Source organism: Opisthocomus hoazin, chromosome 4, assembly GCF_030867145.1.
Source record: "Opisthocomus hoazin isolate bOpiHoa1 chromosome 4, bOpiHoa1.hap1, whole genome shotgun sequence".
NCBI lineage: Eukaryota > Metazoa > Chordata > Aves > Opisthocomiformes > Opisthocomidae > Opisthocomus > Opisthocomus hoazin.
This window is the reverse complement of record NC_134417.1, coordinates 6,422,036-6,439,214: the sequence shown is the minus strand read 5'-3', so window position 1 is coordinate 6,439,214 and position 17,179 is coordinate 6,422,036. Positions and strand designations below refer to the sequence as shown.

General features: G+C 48.8%; 2 protein-coding genes across 2 annotated transcripts; one reads left to right on the top strand and one right to left on the bottom strand.

Moving 5' to 3' along the window:
• Positions 1–501: 501 nt before the first annotated feature.
• Positions 502–8,514, bottom strand: DTYMK (deoxythymidylate kinase). Its single transcript, XM_075417744.1, has 5 exons — positions 8,326–8,514; positions 7,429–7,537; positions 6,308–6,398; positions 3,922–4,119; positions 502–1,076 (listed from the first exon to the last, which is right to left on the bottom strand). Exons 1-5 carry the CDS (start codon positions 8,453–8,455, stop codon positions 966–968), a joined length of 639 nt encoding a protein of 212 aa, XP_075273859.1. The 5' UTR covers positions 8,456–8,514; the 3' UTR covers positions 502–965.
• Positions 8,515–8,521: 7 nt separating this feature from the next.
• On the top strand, positions 8,522–16,824 carry ING5 (inhibitor of growth family member 5). The gene is made up of 8 exons (XM_075417743.1): positions 8,522–8,776; positions 9,124–9,195; positions 10,277–10,443; positions 11,876–11,987; positions 12,962–13,055; positions 14,062–14,197; positions 14,343–14,404; positions 15,083–16,824. The coding sequence occupies exons 1-8, from the start codon at positions 8,740–8,742 to the stop codon at positions 15,123–15,125; spliced, it is 723 nt and encodes a 240-aa protein (XP_075273858.1). The 5' UTR covers positions 8,522–8,739; the 3' UTR covers positions 15,126–16,824.
• The last annotated feature ends 355 nt before the right edge of the window (positions 16,825–17,179 follow it).

Here is a 17,179-nt window from a genome sequence, read left to right as displayed (position 1 = left end):
GCAGATAGAGACATTAACTCTTCTGGTCATCCCTGTATCTCAGTGCACCTTGCAAATGATTCAACATTCCAGTTTATTGTAGTTTGCTGGTCATTACTGATGACTTGGGTGAATTCATAGCTGATCTGATTTGGCAGCCTGTGCTGGGCTGCTTAAACTGCACTGGGATCTGTACAGAAGTCACGGGTGACTATTCCTCTGATCTCAGCCACAGGAGTAACTTGACTAGTCTAAAATAATTTATGTGCCACTGGCCTTGCTACGCTTGGCTATGTGCCAATACATCTATTTCAGACTCTCACCTGCTCACAGCGGTTCAGTTCTGTATCATTCTCGCTGAACAGCTGGGGAGCAGAATTCATCTCTCCCTCCAGTCCACAGCTCTAGCAAACCGCTCTTTCTGGATTTAGTGCCTGAACCACAGCACCTTGACCTCCCATATATCATTCTAGAAGATAAATGATCATACTGGAAAAAAAAAAAATTAAAAATGCCCTGTGCAAAATGTTTAAAAGAATAATTTATTGGCAAGTCCTCTACAACCTGGTTTCAGCAGAAGGGATGCATTTACTAGAGAGGCAGAAGAATCAGAAACATATCAGTTCCCCAAAACTGAGAAGGCTGTTGCCTGCCTGTTGCTGCTGTCCATGTCCAGGGGCAGCCCTGGGCTCCATACCCACATCTGTATGGCAGGACTGGGGCTACAACAAGAGCTCCTGCCTAAGGTAGGGAGGTTTTTACGAGGAATTAGTTACATGCTCACTTATAAAATACAGAAGAGACTACGCAGGATGGAGGGGAGGAGTAGACAAAATCACAAGGCCACCAGCAGTGTGCTGGACCCAGAAAAACAGACAGGATCTAAGCTGTAGTTATTTGACGGTGATGTAGGGGAGTCACCCAAGCGAGGAAGATCCAAGAGGCGCGTTTTCCCTTACATCAAAAAGAATAACCTGTGTAAAGCTTTATTTCCAGAGTTCTCCCAGCGGTTTATTCTGAACCTCCTGCATGGTTTTCTCTGCAATGGACTTGATTTCTCTGTGCAAGTCTTCTATGCTCTTTGAAGCATCTATTATCTGTTTCCAAGACAAAAAATAGACATGTTCCTCAATTAACACCAAATGAGAAAAATTCACCTTGCTGTTATATTTGCTCCCCCCATTACTCAACATTGCTACTACTCTTGAGCAGTGAAATGACCTAATTACACCTCCTGTGCACTGCTTCTGGGGTGGAACTTGAAAAATCTATTTTACAGAATCACAGAATGTTCGGGGTTGGAAGGGACCTCTGTGGGTCATCTAGTCCAACCCTCCTGCCGAAGCAGGGTCACCTACAGCAGGCTGCACAGGACCGCGTCCAGGCGGGTCTTGAATATCTCTAGAGAAGGAGACTCCACAACCTCCCTGGGCAGCCTGTTCCAGTGCTCCGTCACCCTCAGAGGAAAGAAGTTCTTCCTCATGTTCAGACGGAACTTCCTGTGCCTCAGTTTGTGCCCGTTGCCCCTTGTCCTGTCACTGGGCACCACTGAACAGAGTCTGGCCCCATCCTCCTGACACCCACCCTTCAGATATTTATAAGCATTTATTAGGTCCCCTCTCAGTCTTCTTCAGGCTGAACAAGCCCAGCTCCCTCAGCCTCTCCTCATAGGAGAGATGCTCCAGTCCCCTCATCATCCTTGTAGCCCTCCGCTGGACTCTCTCCAGTAGCTCCTCATCTTTCTTGAACTGGGGAGCCCAGAACTGGACACAGTACTCCAGATGAGGCCTCACCAGGGCAGTGTAGAGGGGAAGGAGAACCTCCCTCGACCTGCTGGCCACACTCTTCTTGATGCACCCCAGGATGCCATTGGCCTTCTTGGCAGCCAGGGCACACTGCTGGCTCATGGTCAACCTGTCATGCACCAGGACACCCAGGTCCCTCTCCGCAGAGCTGCTCTCCAGCAGGTCCACCCCATGTACTGATGCATGAGGTTGTTCCTCCTCAGGTGCAGGACCCTGCATTTGCCCTTGTTGAACCTCATCAGGTTCCTCTCTGCCCAGCTCTCCAGCCTATCCAGGTCAAGCTGAATGGCAGCACAGCCTGCCAGTGTATCCACCACACCTCCCAGTTTGGTGTCATCAGCAAACTTGCTGAGGGTACGCTCTAACTCTTCATCCAGGTCACTGATGAAGAAGTTAAACAAGGCTGGGCCCAGTACTGACCCCTGGGGGACACCACTAGTTACCAGCCTCCAACTAGACTCAGCGCCGCTGATGACAGCCCTCTGAGTTCTGCCATTCAGCCAGTTCTCTATCCACTTCACCGACCACACATCCAGCCCACACTTCCTGAGCTTCCCTAGGAGGATATAATGGGAGACTGTGTCGAAAGCCTTGTCTATTTATGAATATAAATGTCTATTTATGAATAGACATTTAAGAAGCAGATGTGGGGCTGGATGGAGGGAAACAAAAGAAGCTGCTGCTGTTACACACTGTTTGATCAGTTTTTGTGGCCTGTGACATGCAGGCAGGTAAACATTCTTCATCCTGTTCTGTAGTCCCCCACAAGCATCAGTGTATTGATCCTTTAGTGGTTCTTCAAAATAAACTGCACCCATCATAGTAGGAACCTCTAAAAATCCATCATGTGATGTTCCAGTTTCAGATTTGTTGGGTTGTTTGGGGTTTTTTTTAAATACTGCAAGCTGAGGTCAGTAAAGGTGGTAGAGCTATACGATGCTGGTGTTCCTTCAGGCTGATGTTTAACGAATAGCAGCATCGCTCCCATGTGGTTGAGGGAGACCGAGGTGAGGAAAGGATGTGGTGAAAAAATGTAGAGAGGTGCAGATTTATCACAGTGACCGATGCAACACTGGGCCACACAGCATTGCTGAGGAAAAGCAGGCTGTGAGGACGTGCAATAAATAGAATTCATGATTAAGTGGTAGCTTTTTCACTACAGCACAACCAGCACCCCACCTTTGTGCTCACACCATACCCTCAGGTAGCTTGGTGATCTCAATTTATTTGTGCAGTCGATGGTACTGAGCTGGGTCCCATGCCCTGGACTAAACAGTTCTTTGGCAATGTCTGATGTCTGTTATTCTGTCTGATACAGGACTGCTAGCTATACCTTTAATGTGTACTGAAACGGGATTTCCATGCTCATTTCAGGGACACCTCTTCATCATCTTTTCTGGTATTTATCTGTTTGATAGCTGTGCACTTTGAGATATTTTAAACAGATGTGTTGCTTTAAGTGAAAAGTCGTTTCAAGCAATGGATAGAAAACAAAAGAAATAACAGAAGACAGGTAGTAAGAGAAATGTGGTCCACTGCTGGAATCTTGGAAAAATCAGAGTTTATAGACTATACACAAGTTCCATGTTGTCTCATATGAGAGCATGCTTATTTTTACATTAATTATTTGGGCGTTTGTGCCATGGTATGTGTTTTCTGTCAGCTTATCTTTCCAGTCCTTGTGTTGTAGGGAAGGTAATTCCCTAGCATAACAGTTACTGGAATACAAGTCCTAGTCTGGTGACTGTTGCAGGTCCTTCAGGTTCTAACAGAACATAAAAACTCTTCCGTGTTAGAGAAGGAGTTTTACCTGAAACAGGCTGTGAAGAACTGCTTTTCCCTTACACAGTCTGCTCATTTGGCAAACCTGTGTAAATCTCCAACTTCTGGTGACCAGCAGCTTACCCACAACCAACCAAAAATCTTCCCCCCACTCCAACAGGGCCCCAGAGGGCGTCTTGGAACAGAGCAGTGTCCTCTCTGCCAGAGGCCACAGTGCCCTTGGCAGATGCCTAGGGTGTCTCCCTGGCCAGAAGCAGGAAGGGGGAGCACAGGGATGCGATGGGCACAGTTTGGGAGCTGTCAGGAGACACCCCCACCCTGGTCTGTGACAGGCTCATTAGGGTTATTTCCTCACCTTCCAGTTTAATGTCTTGTCTTTCATCAGATGATGGAAGGACTGTAGAACTTTCTCTTGGAAGGAGCTGTTCTCATAGCGTTCATTTCCAAAGTTCCCTCGTTCCGCTGCTTCTTCCGGGCTTAACTGAAGAAACAGAATCAGATCTGGCTTTGGGAGTCCAATGTCAGGCTGTTTGCACCAGTCCAGGCAGAAGTTCTGTCCCAAACAAAGACAAACGAGTTTGAGGTGAAAGAAAGGAACACGAAGAAGGGAAAGAAACAAGTTATCTGCAGAGTAGTGTAGGGAAGGAAGAGCCAGAGAAGAGATCCAGCCCGAAACACTGAGCACGGGCCTACAAACAGAAAAGGAGATATCCCAGCTTACCATGCGGGAATTCGGTCCTGCTAATTGCGGGGGGCCAGGTTTTTCTGGGTGCTGTGCACCTCCTATGCTCACTGAAGTCAAAGACAGATAAAGGTTTTAGCATTTCTTCTACAGCACCCATCAGAGCTAAATACCAAGTCATATTCTAAGTCTCCATACAGCTATTATCAGTCCAAAACTGTGACCAGTCCAGAAGAAAGCTGCTCCCAAATACAAACACCATGCAGCTTCAATGTGGATCTTCCTCGGCCCATGGAGACTCCTTTTCAAATACCTATGCTTTCTCTGCCTACCCGGGTATTTCAGCCCAGATACAAGAGACAAAGCTTTCCAACTTTGGATCTTGTTGACAGATTTGAAGACTTCCATCAGGGCACGTGAATCCATGACGTTGTGGAGAGACCACTGAGGCTTGTCCATTTACTGCTCATCCACGTGGGCACCACTGATACTTCTGGGGTTGAGGGTGCAGGGAGGCAGGATCTTCTTGATCCTTCCAGGCAGGGCGGAAAGGCTTGGGCAGGAATGAGCATAGGTCAACTCTCAGCTGCACAGCTGGTGTTGCAGACAGGGCTTCAGCTTCCATGACCACAGGATGCTCTCTGAGGTTCGAAGGCTACTGAGCAGGGATGGGATACCTCTGAGCAAGTGGGACAACAGTGTCTGCAAACAGGCTTGCTAAGCCAGTGAAGAGAGCTTTAAACTAGGCATGTCAGGGAAGATTTGCAATCTGTAGGGAACCACAGGCAGGAGGCCAGGAGGAAATGTCTGGGGGACGATACGATGATGGAGGCTCACCTGAAAGCAGCACAACGGGGGCAGAGTAACACGGGTGATGTCGGGGTGGGGCCTTCTACAGACTGCCTGGGTGAAGAACGGATGTTGAGGAACCTTCAAGCAACCTTCTTTAGACAGGTGGAAGAAGGATCACAGCTGCAGGTCCTGGTACTCCTGGAGGACCTCAACGACCTGCCTATCTGCTGGGCACGAGCAATCCAGGTTTCTGGAGCACAGTGAAGAAATTCTTGACAGGGTGATGAAGAGCCAGTAAGGGAAGGTGCCCTGCTGGATTTGTTACTCACAAGAAAGGGCTGATCAAAGATGTGAAGGTCAACGGCAGCCTTGGCTGCAGCAAACATGAGAGGGTGGTTTAAAATCTGGAGAGGAGTCAACAAGACAAACAGAATCACCAGCGTGGACATCAGGAGACCAGATTTCTGTTTATTAGGGACTTCTTAGCAGGATGTCCTGGGAAACTCGCATGGAAGGCAAAGAAGCCCAGGAGATCTGGTTGATTTTCCAGGACAGCATCCTCAGAGCACTAGAATGAGCACAAGCCTTGGGAGAATCTTACAGCTGCGTAGAAGGACCCAAAGGGAGGCTGACAGAGCTGACTTGTCTTCACAGCAAACAGAGACAGGCCAAAATGCACAAGTCAGAACGTGGGAAATTCAGGCTAAATGAAGAAAATAATTTTTACCATGAGGGTGAGCAAACACTGAAAGAGCCCAGAAAGGCTGTGGATCTACATCCCTGAAGACACTCAAACCTTGGCTGGATGTGGCCCCAAGCAGCCTGGCTGACATTAGACCTACTCTTGAGCAGGAGGCTGGGCTTCATGACTTCCACAGGTCCCTTCCAACCTATGTGGTTCTGTTATTCTTCGCAAATCTATGGGTCAGCAGCCAGAGCAAGCACGGAGAATCTCAAATAAACTCACATAATCATTCTCCAGAGTCGAACAGGCCGGCTTTCCAACAGCCACGAGTCTGCCCAGATGTACAAAAAGTAACTGAATGAGTTTCTCTGCTCTTTCTGGGGAAGGGGTAGACCTGGGCAAACAGACCTTGTCAATACCTGAGCTGAAACTTCCATCCCTCAACTTCAATCCTTGTTTCCCCAGAGGAGAAGCCGGGGCTGAGCACACTGACATCTGTACCAGGTTGTACCAGGTCTCTAACTGGGCTGTTTCCCCGAACACAGAGAGTGGCAGGGGCTGCTGTAGGTCTGTCTCACTCACCTCTTTGGCACTTGTGAAGGCCACTCCAGAAAAGGCATATCTGTCAACCACAAGCGTGATCCCTTGATGTAGTTTCTCTTTTATCAGCGGTCTGAAAACCATGTGGAAGAAAAGGAAAAATGGAGTTAACACTCCTTTATAGCAATGCAAATGAAAGGAGTGAATCTAAAAGACAGCTCATGAGGCCAGTGCTTCTCTGCCAATGCACATCATCATAAACAGCAATCATTAGCAGCAGTGTCAGGGTTATCTGTGATGCTGATCACGGATAAATAGCTAACTGTATTTTGTCCTTTAACAGACATTAACCAAGCAAGCTTTCGAGACACCTAAGTTCAGGGTGCCCCAGGGCCGGGCACTGCTCTAGGCAGCTCCATGGCTTACAGGCAAGACCACAGATGAATTGTATTCACACAAGAACAGCTTAGCCCTCTTCCCTTTTTAAGTGATGCAGCAGATTTGTGATACACTCTGCCTCAGTCAGAGAAAAGTATCCTTTACTGACGACAGCTCCCTCATCTACCTTACACTTTCCCAGTTGGCTTGGCACCGCCACTACAGCAGAATCAGCAATGTTGGGGTTTTTTTTTTTCAAATGAAGAACATTTTGCAGTAGATTTCCAGGTAAAAAAAAACAAACAGCCAACACCGATTTCCCTAGTTCCACATGCCAAGACTCTGGAGCCAAAAGCAAGGACAGCCACTTACAGCTGAATGCAGCCTGTGGCTAGAGGGGAAGTTTGGACACGGTTCCTTAAGCTCTCTGTCACTCCCACAGACTTGCTTGCCATGAGAGGTCTCCTCATTCAGGAAAGACAGTAAATTCACCATCTAGGCTGCTACAGTCTCAGCTCCCCAGTCCTTTAAACCAGCAGAGCACAGGGACTGGAAATATCACACCTGATGATTTCAAAAATCCAAACAGTGTGATTTGATCTAGGAAGATCAAATCCAGAGTCCTAAGAGGTGCTAACAGTCCTTGAGACATTGCTTCCAGCCACGTTTCCCTTGCTAAACAGGATCATACTCTTGCACCTCGTGCACCCGCTGCGAGCTATAACCCCGGGGAGGATCCAGTGCCACGCATTTTCCTATTACAACTTCACGAAGATGATCTTTACACGTGTTCCCAGCGGTTGGCAGAGAAAAGCAGGTGAACAGTGTGGTCCTCCAGGTTCTTCTCCTTCACCAGGTAGGAGCTGATCAGCCGCCCGATCTCCGTCGTTCGCTCTGTGGGAGAAAGGGGGGAGAAGGAGCAAACGTTGCCCTGAGCTGCTCGTGCCAAAGGGGTGTCCCTCTGTCCCGGTGAACGTCGGTCTGTCTGGGGTGTGTCCGGGGCGGGGGTCTGTCCGTCTGTCTGTCAGGGGCGGGAGGAGGCCGGTCTGTCCGGGACCGGGGGTCTGTCCGTCTGTCTGTCAGGGGCGGGAGGAGGCCGGTCTGTCCGGGACCGGGGGTCTGTCCGTCTGTCTGTGAGGGGCGGGAGGAGGCCGGTCCGCCCGGGGCGGGGGTCTGTCCGTCTGTCTGTCAGGGGCGGGAGGAGGCCGGTCTGTCCGGGACCGGGGGTCTGTCCGTCTGTCTGTGAGGGGCGGGAGGAGGCCGGTCCGCCCGGGGCGGGGGTCTGTCCGTCTGTCTGTGAGGGGCGGGAGGAGGCCGGTCTGTCTGTCAGGGGCGGGAGGAGGCCGGTCCGCCCGGGGCGGGGGTCTGTCCGTCTGTCTGTCAGGGGCTGGAGAAGGCCGGTCCGCCCGGGGCGGGGGTCTGTCCGTCTGTCTGTCAGGGGCGAGAGGAGGCCGGTCCGCCCGGGGCGGGGGTCTGTCCGTCTGTCTGTCAGGGGCGAGAGGAGGCCGGTCCGCCCGGGGCGGGGGTCTGTCCGTCTGTCTGTCAGGGACGGGAGGAGGCCGATCCGTGCGGGACCGGGGGTCTGTCCGTCTGTCACGGGCTGGCTGTGCCACCAGCTCCCCTGACGGCACCCCCGCGGCCCGGCCTAGCGGGGCTCCCTCTGCCCTCGCCCCCGCCCGCACCCGGGAAGCGGAGGAGGTCGGCGCGGTGCCCGGCGGCCCGCAGCCCCTCCACCAGCCGCCGGCCCTGCGTGCTCTTCCCGGCGCGGTCCACTCCCTCCAGCACGATCAGCGCTCCGCGCCGGCCCGCCATCGCGCGCGCTCCCTCCGCCCCGCCCCTTCCGCCGCCGCCCGGCCAATCCCAGCGAGCGCCCCCAGGCCGCTCTGGGCGGTGGAAGGGCACGGAAGGCGCCGAGGTCCTCCGAGAGGCGGGAAGGGAGGCCCCGCCCCGCGCCCGCCCTGCCCCTCATGAATATGCAGCAGGAGCCTCCCCGGCGACCAATTGGCGCGGGGCGGGCTATGAATACGGGATGAGGCCGGGGCCGCGGCCCCTTGTCATGCGGCGGGAAGCGGCGGCGGCGGGGCGCGGGCCGCAAGATGGCGACCGCCATGTACCTGGAGCACTACCTGGACAGTGAGCGCGGGGCGGGCCGCGGCTCCGCCGGGGCCTGGGGGGGGCGGCGGCGGCGGCGGGGGGGGGGAGCGCGGCGGCGGCGGCGGCCAGGACGCCGGCGCGGGAATTAGAACTGCGCCACGGGCTGGGCGGGCGCGCGGCGCCGCCACACGTCATCAGCCGCCGCGTCGCGTCGGGTGGCGTCACCGCCGCGCGCCGAGGAGCGGGGCCGCGGGGCGATGGCGGGCGGCGCGGCGTGGCCGTGGGCGGCCGAGCCCCGGCTCGGGGGGGGGGAGGGGGGGTGTCGGAGGAGGGCCGGCCGCCCTGAGGCGAGCAGGCCGCGGTGTTTCTCGGCCTTCCCGTTCCAGGTATCGAGAACCTGCCCTGCGAGCTGCAGAGGAACTTCCAGCTGATGCGGGAGCTGGACCAGAGAACGGAAGGTGCGTGCGGGTGCTGCGGTGAGCGAAGTCCCGTGGAGAGCCCCTGGAGACTCGGCGGCGGGGGACGTGTCTCTGCCGCTTCTCCTCCGCTCCCCCTGAGCACCGCGCAGCGTTTGCCTCTGCTCTGTGAGGGCTCCAGCTCACTCTCCGAGGACAGGCTGAGGGAGCTGGGGCTCCTCAGCCTGGAGAAGGCTCCGGGGTGACCTTATAGCAGCCTTCCAGTACCCGAAGGGGCCTACAGGAAGGATGGAGAGGGGCTTTTCACAAGGGTGTGTAGTGACAGGACAAGCGGGAATGGCTTTAAACTAAAAGAGGTCAGATTTAGATTAGATATTAGGAAGAAATTCTCCACCATGAGGGTGGTGAAACCCTGGCCCAGGTTGCCCAGAGAAGCTGTGGCTGCCCCCTCCCTGACAGTGTTCCAGGCCAGGTTGGATGGAGCTCTGAGCAACCTGGTCTGGTGGAAGATGTCCCTGCTCATGGCAGAGGGGTTGGAACAAGATGATCTTTAAGGTCCCTTCCAACCCAAACCGTTCTATGATTTGTTCAGCGGTTCCATGTTCGTTTGCAGCTGTGAGATTGCTGTGCCTGACAGCCACGTGGATGGCCTTACTGGCACACGTTTCCATGTCTGCCGAACTGTAGATTGCTGTGTCTCGTGCAAGACCAGATTTTTTTTTCTCCTTTTTCAAGGTTTGTGTTCGTATCTGGTTGCACGTTAATGATTTCCCGTTTGAACCGTTAGAATGGTAAATGATTGTGTGGCAAATACAATGTTCTGCGTGTGGGAAAAGAGGTTGAAGGTTGTGAGCCCGTCGGTTCAGTTTCCGGTCATAGCTGTGAGCCCCTCCTCTGGATTAACTGTAAAACACTTGAGAAATCAGAATCACACTGCAAGTGTTGGAGAGCGAGTACCTTTAACTTCTTGGTTTTTTTAAAAAAAAAGGTAAATATGTTAAGGGATCAGGGGAAGCCAGAAAACTGTCGGGAGAGGTCTTCTAAATGCAGTGAAGAGGTAGAAGAAAAAAATACTTGCTATGTCAGACAGCTTGCTCAGGTGTGTGTATACTTTCCTTTTCAGATAAGAAAGCAGAGATTGACAGTCTTGCAGCAGAGTACATTGAATCAGTGAAGAACATGTTACCCGAGGAGCGAGTGGAACACCTGAAGAAAATCCAGAGTGCCTACAGCAAATGTAAAGAGTACAGCGATGACAAAGTCCAGCTGGCCATGCAGACGTACGAGATGGTGAGGACTGTGACCAGTGAGACTTCTGTTACCAGCGGCCGTGCTCTGGAATGGCACTGCTGGTGGACGTGGAAGACATTTCCACAGTGTCCGTTTTGCCTGACATATTCGTGTCTTACTGAAACAAATTATTAGTTGTCAAGCTTTTTTTTTTTCTTTTTACTGTTGCCCTTCTTTGTGTTAGCAGGTTTTGTGTCAGGTAGGCTTCGCTTCTGGTGAAAGGTTAAGTGAGTTTATCCCCCGTGGAGATTGCTTGATGGGTAGTACCCCTCCGCTGTGTAATAATGCCAGCAAATTTATCCCACTCCCTCCTCCCCAGCAGCTCCCCTGTCACCTGATAATTTGTTTAGAGCTGGTCTTTGCCATAAACAACATTTTGTGAAGTCAACTTCAATACTACATTGTGGAGGAATGGAAGGAAATCTGCTGAATTACCTTGGTTTCCAAGTGACAAAAGAAAGCAGACCTGTCATCTCCACCGTTCTGGTCATCTGTTGGACACCGAACTGTCCTCCATGGACCTGATGGGAAAATCTCATTTCTCAAGATGCAGCTTTCCACAGTTCTCTTCTGTCCCTACTGCTGTGTCCAGTTAGCTGTCCCTTGAATAATTCTTATCTTTGTGTATTTTTATCCCATAGATGAAACTTGAGGGAGGGGAATCCTTTTGACTGTACTTAGTGGTTTTTGTCCAGCTTCTAGAGATGTTTTGGGTTTTGCTACGTCTGCAGCTGCAGTACATTTTATTACCATCAAATACTGCAGAAACGTATAAATCATTTTAGAGGGACTGAAAAGCGTCCTAGATAACCACTTATTTCAGGACTAGGTATTGCAGCAACACAGTTTGTGGGTGGCTTAAAATACTGTTCTGTAGGCCATGTTATTGGAGCCAGGGTAGTGCAAGGTACCTCCTTAACATGTATGGACTTGATATTGGGGGTAGTAAGCAGAAGCCGGTATTTATCACCAAGTGTCTTGGTATAGCGTGCTGGTGAAATGTCAGAGAAACAGACTGATCCACTCAATGCGTTTTGTGGACACTAGTTGAATAATGTGTCTTGAAAATTGCAGGGAAAAAACAATTCTTTTTAATGTCTCTCATCGTCTGGTTTTATTCTGCAAACCATTAGTCTGAGTTGCTTTGATTCTCCTTTATGCCGCCTCCTTCCCGCTTTTCCTTCCTTTCTCTTTGCCTATATTGGGATTAGGTCGTCTTGCTTTTTCCTGTTTTCCTTTGCCTTTTTCTCTCTGCTGTAATTCCCTTTGTATGTATCATTTCCCTTTTTCTAGTTTCAAACTCCTTTTGTACCTTGCTTTAAAGTATTATACTCCTGTTCATGCCGATAACGGCTTTAGACCTTCCTGTTTTCGTTTGGGGATTTTTTAAATTTTTTTTTTAATTCAGTTTGTGGTTTCCTCTTCTGTGCAGGTGGATAAGCATATCCGCCGGCTGGACGCCGACTTGGCGCGGTTTGAAGCAGATCTGAAAGATAAACTAGAAGGCAGTGACTTTGAAAACCCTGGATCTCGAAGCCTGAAAAGTGCGTAAATTAGACATGTCTGACAGCCTTTTCCAGCACTGAGCATATCTAACCAGACGGGCTAAGGTATAAAGTAGGCTGTTCTTTCTGGAGGAAGAAAAGAAGTGCACCGTAGTGTACTTCTCTACTTGTATTTAGAGTGTTCTGTTGGGCAGTAAACAGGTGAAGAAAAGAAAATCTAGTGCTGGGATCTAACATACTGTCTCTGCTTGCCAGATCACCCCGAGGTGGCCCATGGTTACTTGCTGTAAGGGGGGTGCTGGCCAAGGGGGAGCTAACTGTGACAAACTTGAACTGAGGTTCTTGCAGCTCTGGAGGGTAACAGGTTTAGTATCAGGCTTGATCTGTTACTAAGTTCTAAGATCTTTTTGAGGAGAGATTTGTCTATTTCACTCTCTTTACCAGAATTTGAATACTAGTCAAGCTGAGAACAGCAGGAAAAATTAGGAGTTGAAGGAAGGTACCAGTTTCTGTAATGCATACTAGAAATGTCGTATGATTACAGTGAAATTTGAGCTTTATTTATTTATACAGCTTTATGGCCTTAACTGTGAAATAAGGAGTAAGGTCAGGGATGTGGAGATAAAAGTTACTTATTAGTTATTGAGTTATTAAAAGTTAGTTATTGAGTAACCAATTAACTGGCTGAGTGTTTAAAAATATACTGAGATATTTTTAAAAAACAAAAATACAACATATCTAATCAAATGTGATGCTGTGTGTATCTTGTGCAACAATATGGGCTAACATTGTACTGCAATGATTTCATTGCCAAACCTGCGAATGCGAAAGTTTGCTCAGTTGTAGTACGTGCTAACTTGACGTATGTGCAGCATAAAAATGTATTTCAGAATCAGCATTCATATTCAGTTACACATTTCAAAACAATAAATGCATCAAAAGAAAAACATCTGGAGTGTTTCTGGTATTCAAATAGGTTGAAACAATGGTGTTTCATTTTTGTTCCTTTATAGAGGGACGAAGTCAGAAAGACAAAAGAGGCTCTCGTGGTCGAGGCCGGCGAACATCTGAAGAAGACACACCAAAGAAAAAGAAACTCAAAGGAGGGTAAGGCGTACCCAGTCACAGCTCCAGTGACTTTGGCTTGACACTTCATGAACTTTCTGCAGGCTCATGTTACCCTGTTTATGACTCGTGTCTGGATGGTGAGCGGTGTTAAGAGTGTTCTGGTCTTACTCCATGTCATTAGTGTCCTGCTTAGGACAAGTCAGCTTTGTTAATTAACTTCTTGGTTGGCATGTGGTAACTCAGCGTGCCTGGAATGCCCTCTGTCTGGAAGGACAAGATCCACATCTCTGTTGCTGTTGGCAAGCTGGGAGAAAATAGCTTTGATTTTTTTTGTCATGCGGCTATTTTTAACAGTTGCTTGTGGTCTTGATTATAAAAAGAAATACTTGCCCATTGAGATAAAACCTGGTGTTTTGTTGTTGTTATAGACATCTTGGAGGATTTTGGGGGTTGTTTTCAAACGATCATGTCCTAAATAGTCTTAAGCAACCTAATTTGGTTTTGTGAAGCAAGGAGGAAAGCACATCCCCTCTCTGTCATATGATTTGTATTAGAGGAGCCCTGTTAATTCTGATTTTTTCGACTGGCTAAATGGAGGGGCAGAAAAGAAAAAAACAGCTTCCACTGAGCATTACTGACAGGTCAGTTTAATACAATCCTGTCAGAGCAAGAGGGTTCACTCATGCCTGGCAAGATAAAAGAATATATATATAAAAACTGATTGGGCGGGGAGGGGAATCAGATTCTTCTATCTGTGAGCAGAAGTGATCTGCACATTTATTTTGTTACTGTAGTCATAGCATCTACAAATCATTCTCTTAATCCTTTATAGTCAAGCTCATGTTTTGTGTTTGATCAGACCTACCGTATGATTTTAATTATTGGATAAGATGCAGTCCTGTAATCTCAACTCTAAAGTAGGGTCAGTGTGTTTTAGCAAAGATACTGTTAAAACTGAATTTTCCCATCTGGGATTTAGGTCTTGGAAACATGGTGTTGCCTGCAACTGAAAAATGTGTTGTCCGCAACCTGTCCTTGTCCACAGATCAGAGTTTGCTGATACCATCCTGTCGGTGCATCCCTCGGATGTCCTGGACATGCCAGTGGACCCCAACGAACCTACCTACTGCCTGTGTCACCAGGTGTCCTATGGAGAAATGATTGGCTGTGACAACCCAGATGTAAGCGCTTGAGATGGTTCGCTACGTCACAACACTGAAATCCGGGGGCGGGGGGGTACTTGCTCAGTTAGATCATACGAAATCAAAGTGACATTTGTGAAACACTGAGTGTCTCTTCTGTGGGTTTTTCCTTTCTGTTTTGCAGTGCCCAATTGAATGGTTCCACTTCGCTTGTGTGGACCTCACCACCAAACCAAAAGGGAAATGGTAAGTATGACAACGTACAGCTTTTTTATCAGGCTACAATTTGCCTCAATAGGAATCACAATAAAAATTAAAACCCCATTGTGACCCTTCCTGAGAGAGGAGCTTTGCTTTTCTCATCAGAGAGTTTGCAAGGTTTGGAATTGTGTTTGTGTGAAGGTCAAAGGTACAAGGAGCACCTTCTTCCTAAAGTCTGCTTCCACAGGAGTCTAAGATTCTGGTGGGAGCAAAACAAGGACCCGGGCATATGCAAAACTGCATGATAAACAGAGCCATTTTTGATTCGAGGCTTGTGTAATCATGTATGTGTTACATCTCAGGTTTGCTGTATTGTCATGTAGTTGCGGCTATGGTGAAAATTGATAAGACACGTATTTATTTTTTTCACTTCTGGAAGCAAAGTTTGAAGACTGCTTTAGGTTTTGCCTATGTATGTGCTCATCTTGGAAAGAATCACAGGCTTGTTCTGTATGTAGTTTCTGTTTAATGGACCACTCTCATCTACCTAGATGCCTGTCAGAAACAGGCTGAAGTGAAAGTGAACTGCAAAATTGTTGCAGTTACTTAAATTGGCTGCTTTTAAACCACCCTCCCACCCATTCATTCCCAAATAGTAAAGAGGGTTTTGGGCTGTGTGTTGTTAACTTCAGGAACTAATTACTGCCTCTTTTTCCCCTGTAGGTTTTGTCCTCGTTGTGTTCAGGAAAGAAAGAAAAAGAAGTAAGGAGTAGAGGGGAACTCATCGTCTGAGGCAAGAAGAATTTAATATATTCCTTCATTCATGTTGCAATATTATCCTAGATTTTTTTTTTAACCTACCTTTTTCTGGTATGATAATTAATTGTCCAGTGGCCAGTTGTAATTCCTGTTCTCTCATAAGAAAATGACATTGGGAGAGGGTCCCAAATCCCTTTGCCCTGGGGATTTTATTTATGTTCCACTTGCAGAGCCCTGAAATCGGTGTTACCGTGAAGTGCTAGGGCAGCTGGTGGCTGTAGTCTCTGCTAGTTTGTAGGAGTCTGTGAAACCACGTAAGGTATTGCAGGAGAAGAAAATGCATGTATCTTCAGCACAGCACATTGCCAGCATGGAAATAGTTTAGGCCTGGAGCTTGGTGTGGCAGAGAGGAAGGAATTTTCTCCTATGTAGTCTGCACGAAAGAAGTAGGCTCTGTCGTTTAGGTGAGAAGTCCATTTGTTCTGCAGTTTTGCAGTATGGAAAGGAACGGGAGAGCTGGCTCACTGTTTGCAGTGTCCGTTCCCTCAGAGCCAAGCACTGTGCTTGGTTTTGACGGGGCAGGGGTGGGAGAGAGGTGTGATCGTACCTTCTCTTTCAGTGAATTTCTTCTGTCTACTTTTGCACTGCCTTTATTTCACTTGATCTTGCCCCCGATCACGTGAACCTTAACAGAAGCAAACCATTTGACTTTTCACCTCCTTGTAGAAAAGGTTTGTCTCTTTTGGGAGGAAACTTTCAAATAGCAAAGGAATTGTCCTGCAGTGTTTCTTAGTGACAGTAATATTGAGAGAGGGCGTTACCTTTCCTGGCTGTTTCCATTTCTCTGAAGATCGTTTAAGTACATTACTGTGAAGATGAAACCTACAGTATTCTTACAGAAAGTCGGATTTATTCATAAAAGAAGATGAAGGCCTGTTTTTTTGTTACTTGTGTTTGCCTGTGTTGCACCTGGATCGATCGGGAAAAGGAGCTGTAGGGGAAGGCTCCATAAGGACGATGCTGTGACGGGTACCTTCCCATGGCGGGCGGCGAGCTGAAAGGCAGCCATGCGGTAGCTTGGTGGGGGGTGTTGAATAGCGTTTGCCGTGAAACACTGCTGTTGAAGAAGGCCATCCAGCAGGAATGTTTTAAAATGACTTCTTGTCTTGTTAAATAGGGGCACATTTGCATGTTCTTGGCTTCTTTAAGCTGCCTTTCAGATTGTGAATGTGAATCCTTGCTGTCATCAGTGTCAGTTGCTGCAGAGAGAGAAGGAAATCAGGAGCAGGAAAACGAAAGTCTTTCTGTTTTTTCCTTCCTCTGAGTTACAGTGGCTGCAGAAGTTGAGGGCAGAGCAGAGATCACTCTTGTCTTCACATGTACATCTCCTGTATTATGCGGCTTACCCACCAACAATAAAAGATGTTGTGGGGAAAGGTGATTCTGCTGGCAGAGGGGAGAGGGGGGGGAAAAAAGCCCCAAACCAGCCCCCCCTGCAGCAGTATGCGCCAGGGTTCGTGACCTTCGCTGGCTGTGATCCCTGGTGGGCGCTGATGGTGGCTTTGTGCAGGGCTGTGTACTACTTTGCGTACCATTGTGCAGGAGCTCTTGGTATGGGGCTGCTGGAAAGGCATTGACAAACTTCCAGATAAGCTTTTGTTCTGCTGTAAAAACAATCTGAATAAATGGAACAGAAGAAAACAAAACACTTCTAGTAAGATTTTGGCACCTGTTTCCAAAAGAAAAAGGTCTTTTTTTTGTTTTCGTTACACTGACCCTCGTGCTTTGTGATGAAAAAAAGTAGAACACAGCTCTTGCCAATTTTCCTTCCCTGCTTTGCTCCGCTGGGCTTTGTAGATGCCGCAGGTGTGTTAAGACTGATGTAGAAGGAACCTCTTTATGCTGGGACGGCGTTTCTGTGAACATTTAGATTTATTGCATCTGCTATGGAAAAAACCCAAACCTGTCTCCCGGATCTTTTCATTTGAAGTGTGGTGCACGTGCCTTCGCTGCGTCGCATCGCTCTGTACGTTGCGTATGAAGCTTCCGTAGTCACGTTTA

Coding starts and splice junctions, on each gene's coding strand:
- DTYMK (XM_075417744.1), bottom strand. CDS start 8,455: ATGGCGGGCCGGCGCGGAGCGCTGATCGTGCTGGAGGGAGTGGACCGC. Junction 7,538..8,325: donor CGACCTCCTCCGCTTCCCGG/GTGCGGGCGGGG, acceptor TTTCTCCCACAG/AGCGAACGACGGAGATCGGG. Junction 4,120..6,307: donor CCTTCACAAGTGCCAAAGAG/GTGAGTGAGACA, acceptor TGTTTGGGACAG/AACTTCTGCCTGGACTGGTG.
- ING5 (XM_075417743.1), top strand. CDS start 8,740: ATGGCGACCGCCATGTACCTGGAGCACTACCTGGACA. Junction 14,198..14,342: donor TTGGCTGTGACAACCCAGAT/GTAAGCGCTTGA, acceptor TCTGTTTTGCAG/TGCCCAATTGAATGGTTCCA. Junction 14,405..15,082: donor ACCAAACCAAAAGGGAAATG/GTAAGTATGACA, acceptor TTTCCCCTGTAG/GTTTTGTCCTCGTTGTGTTC.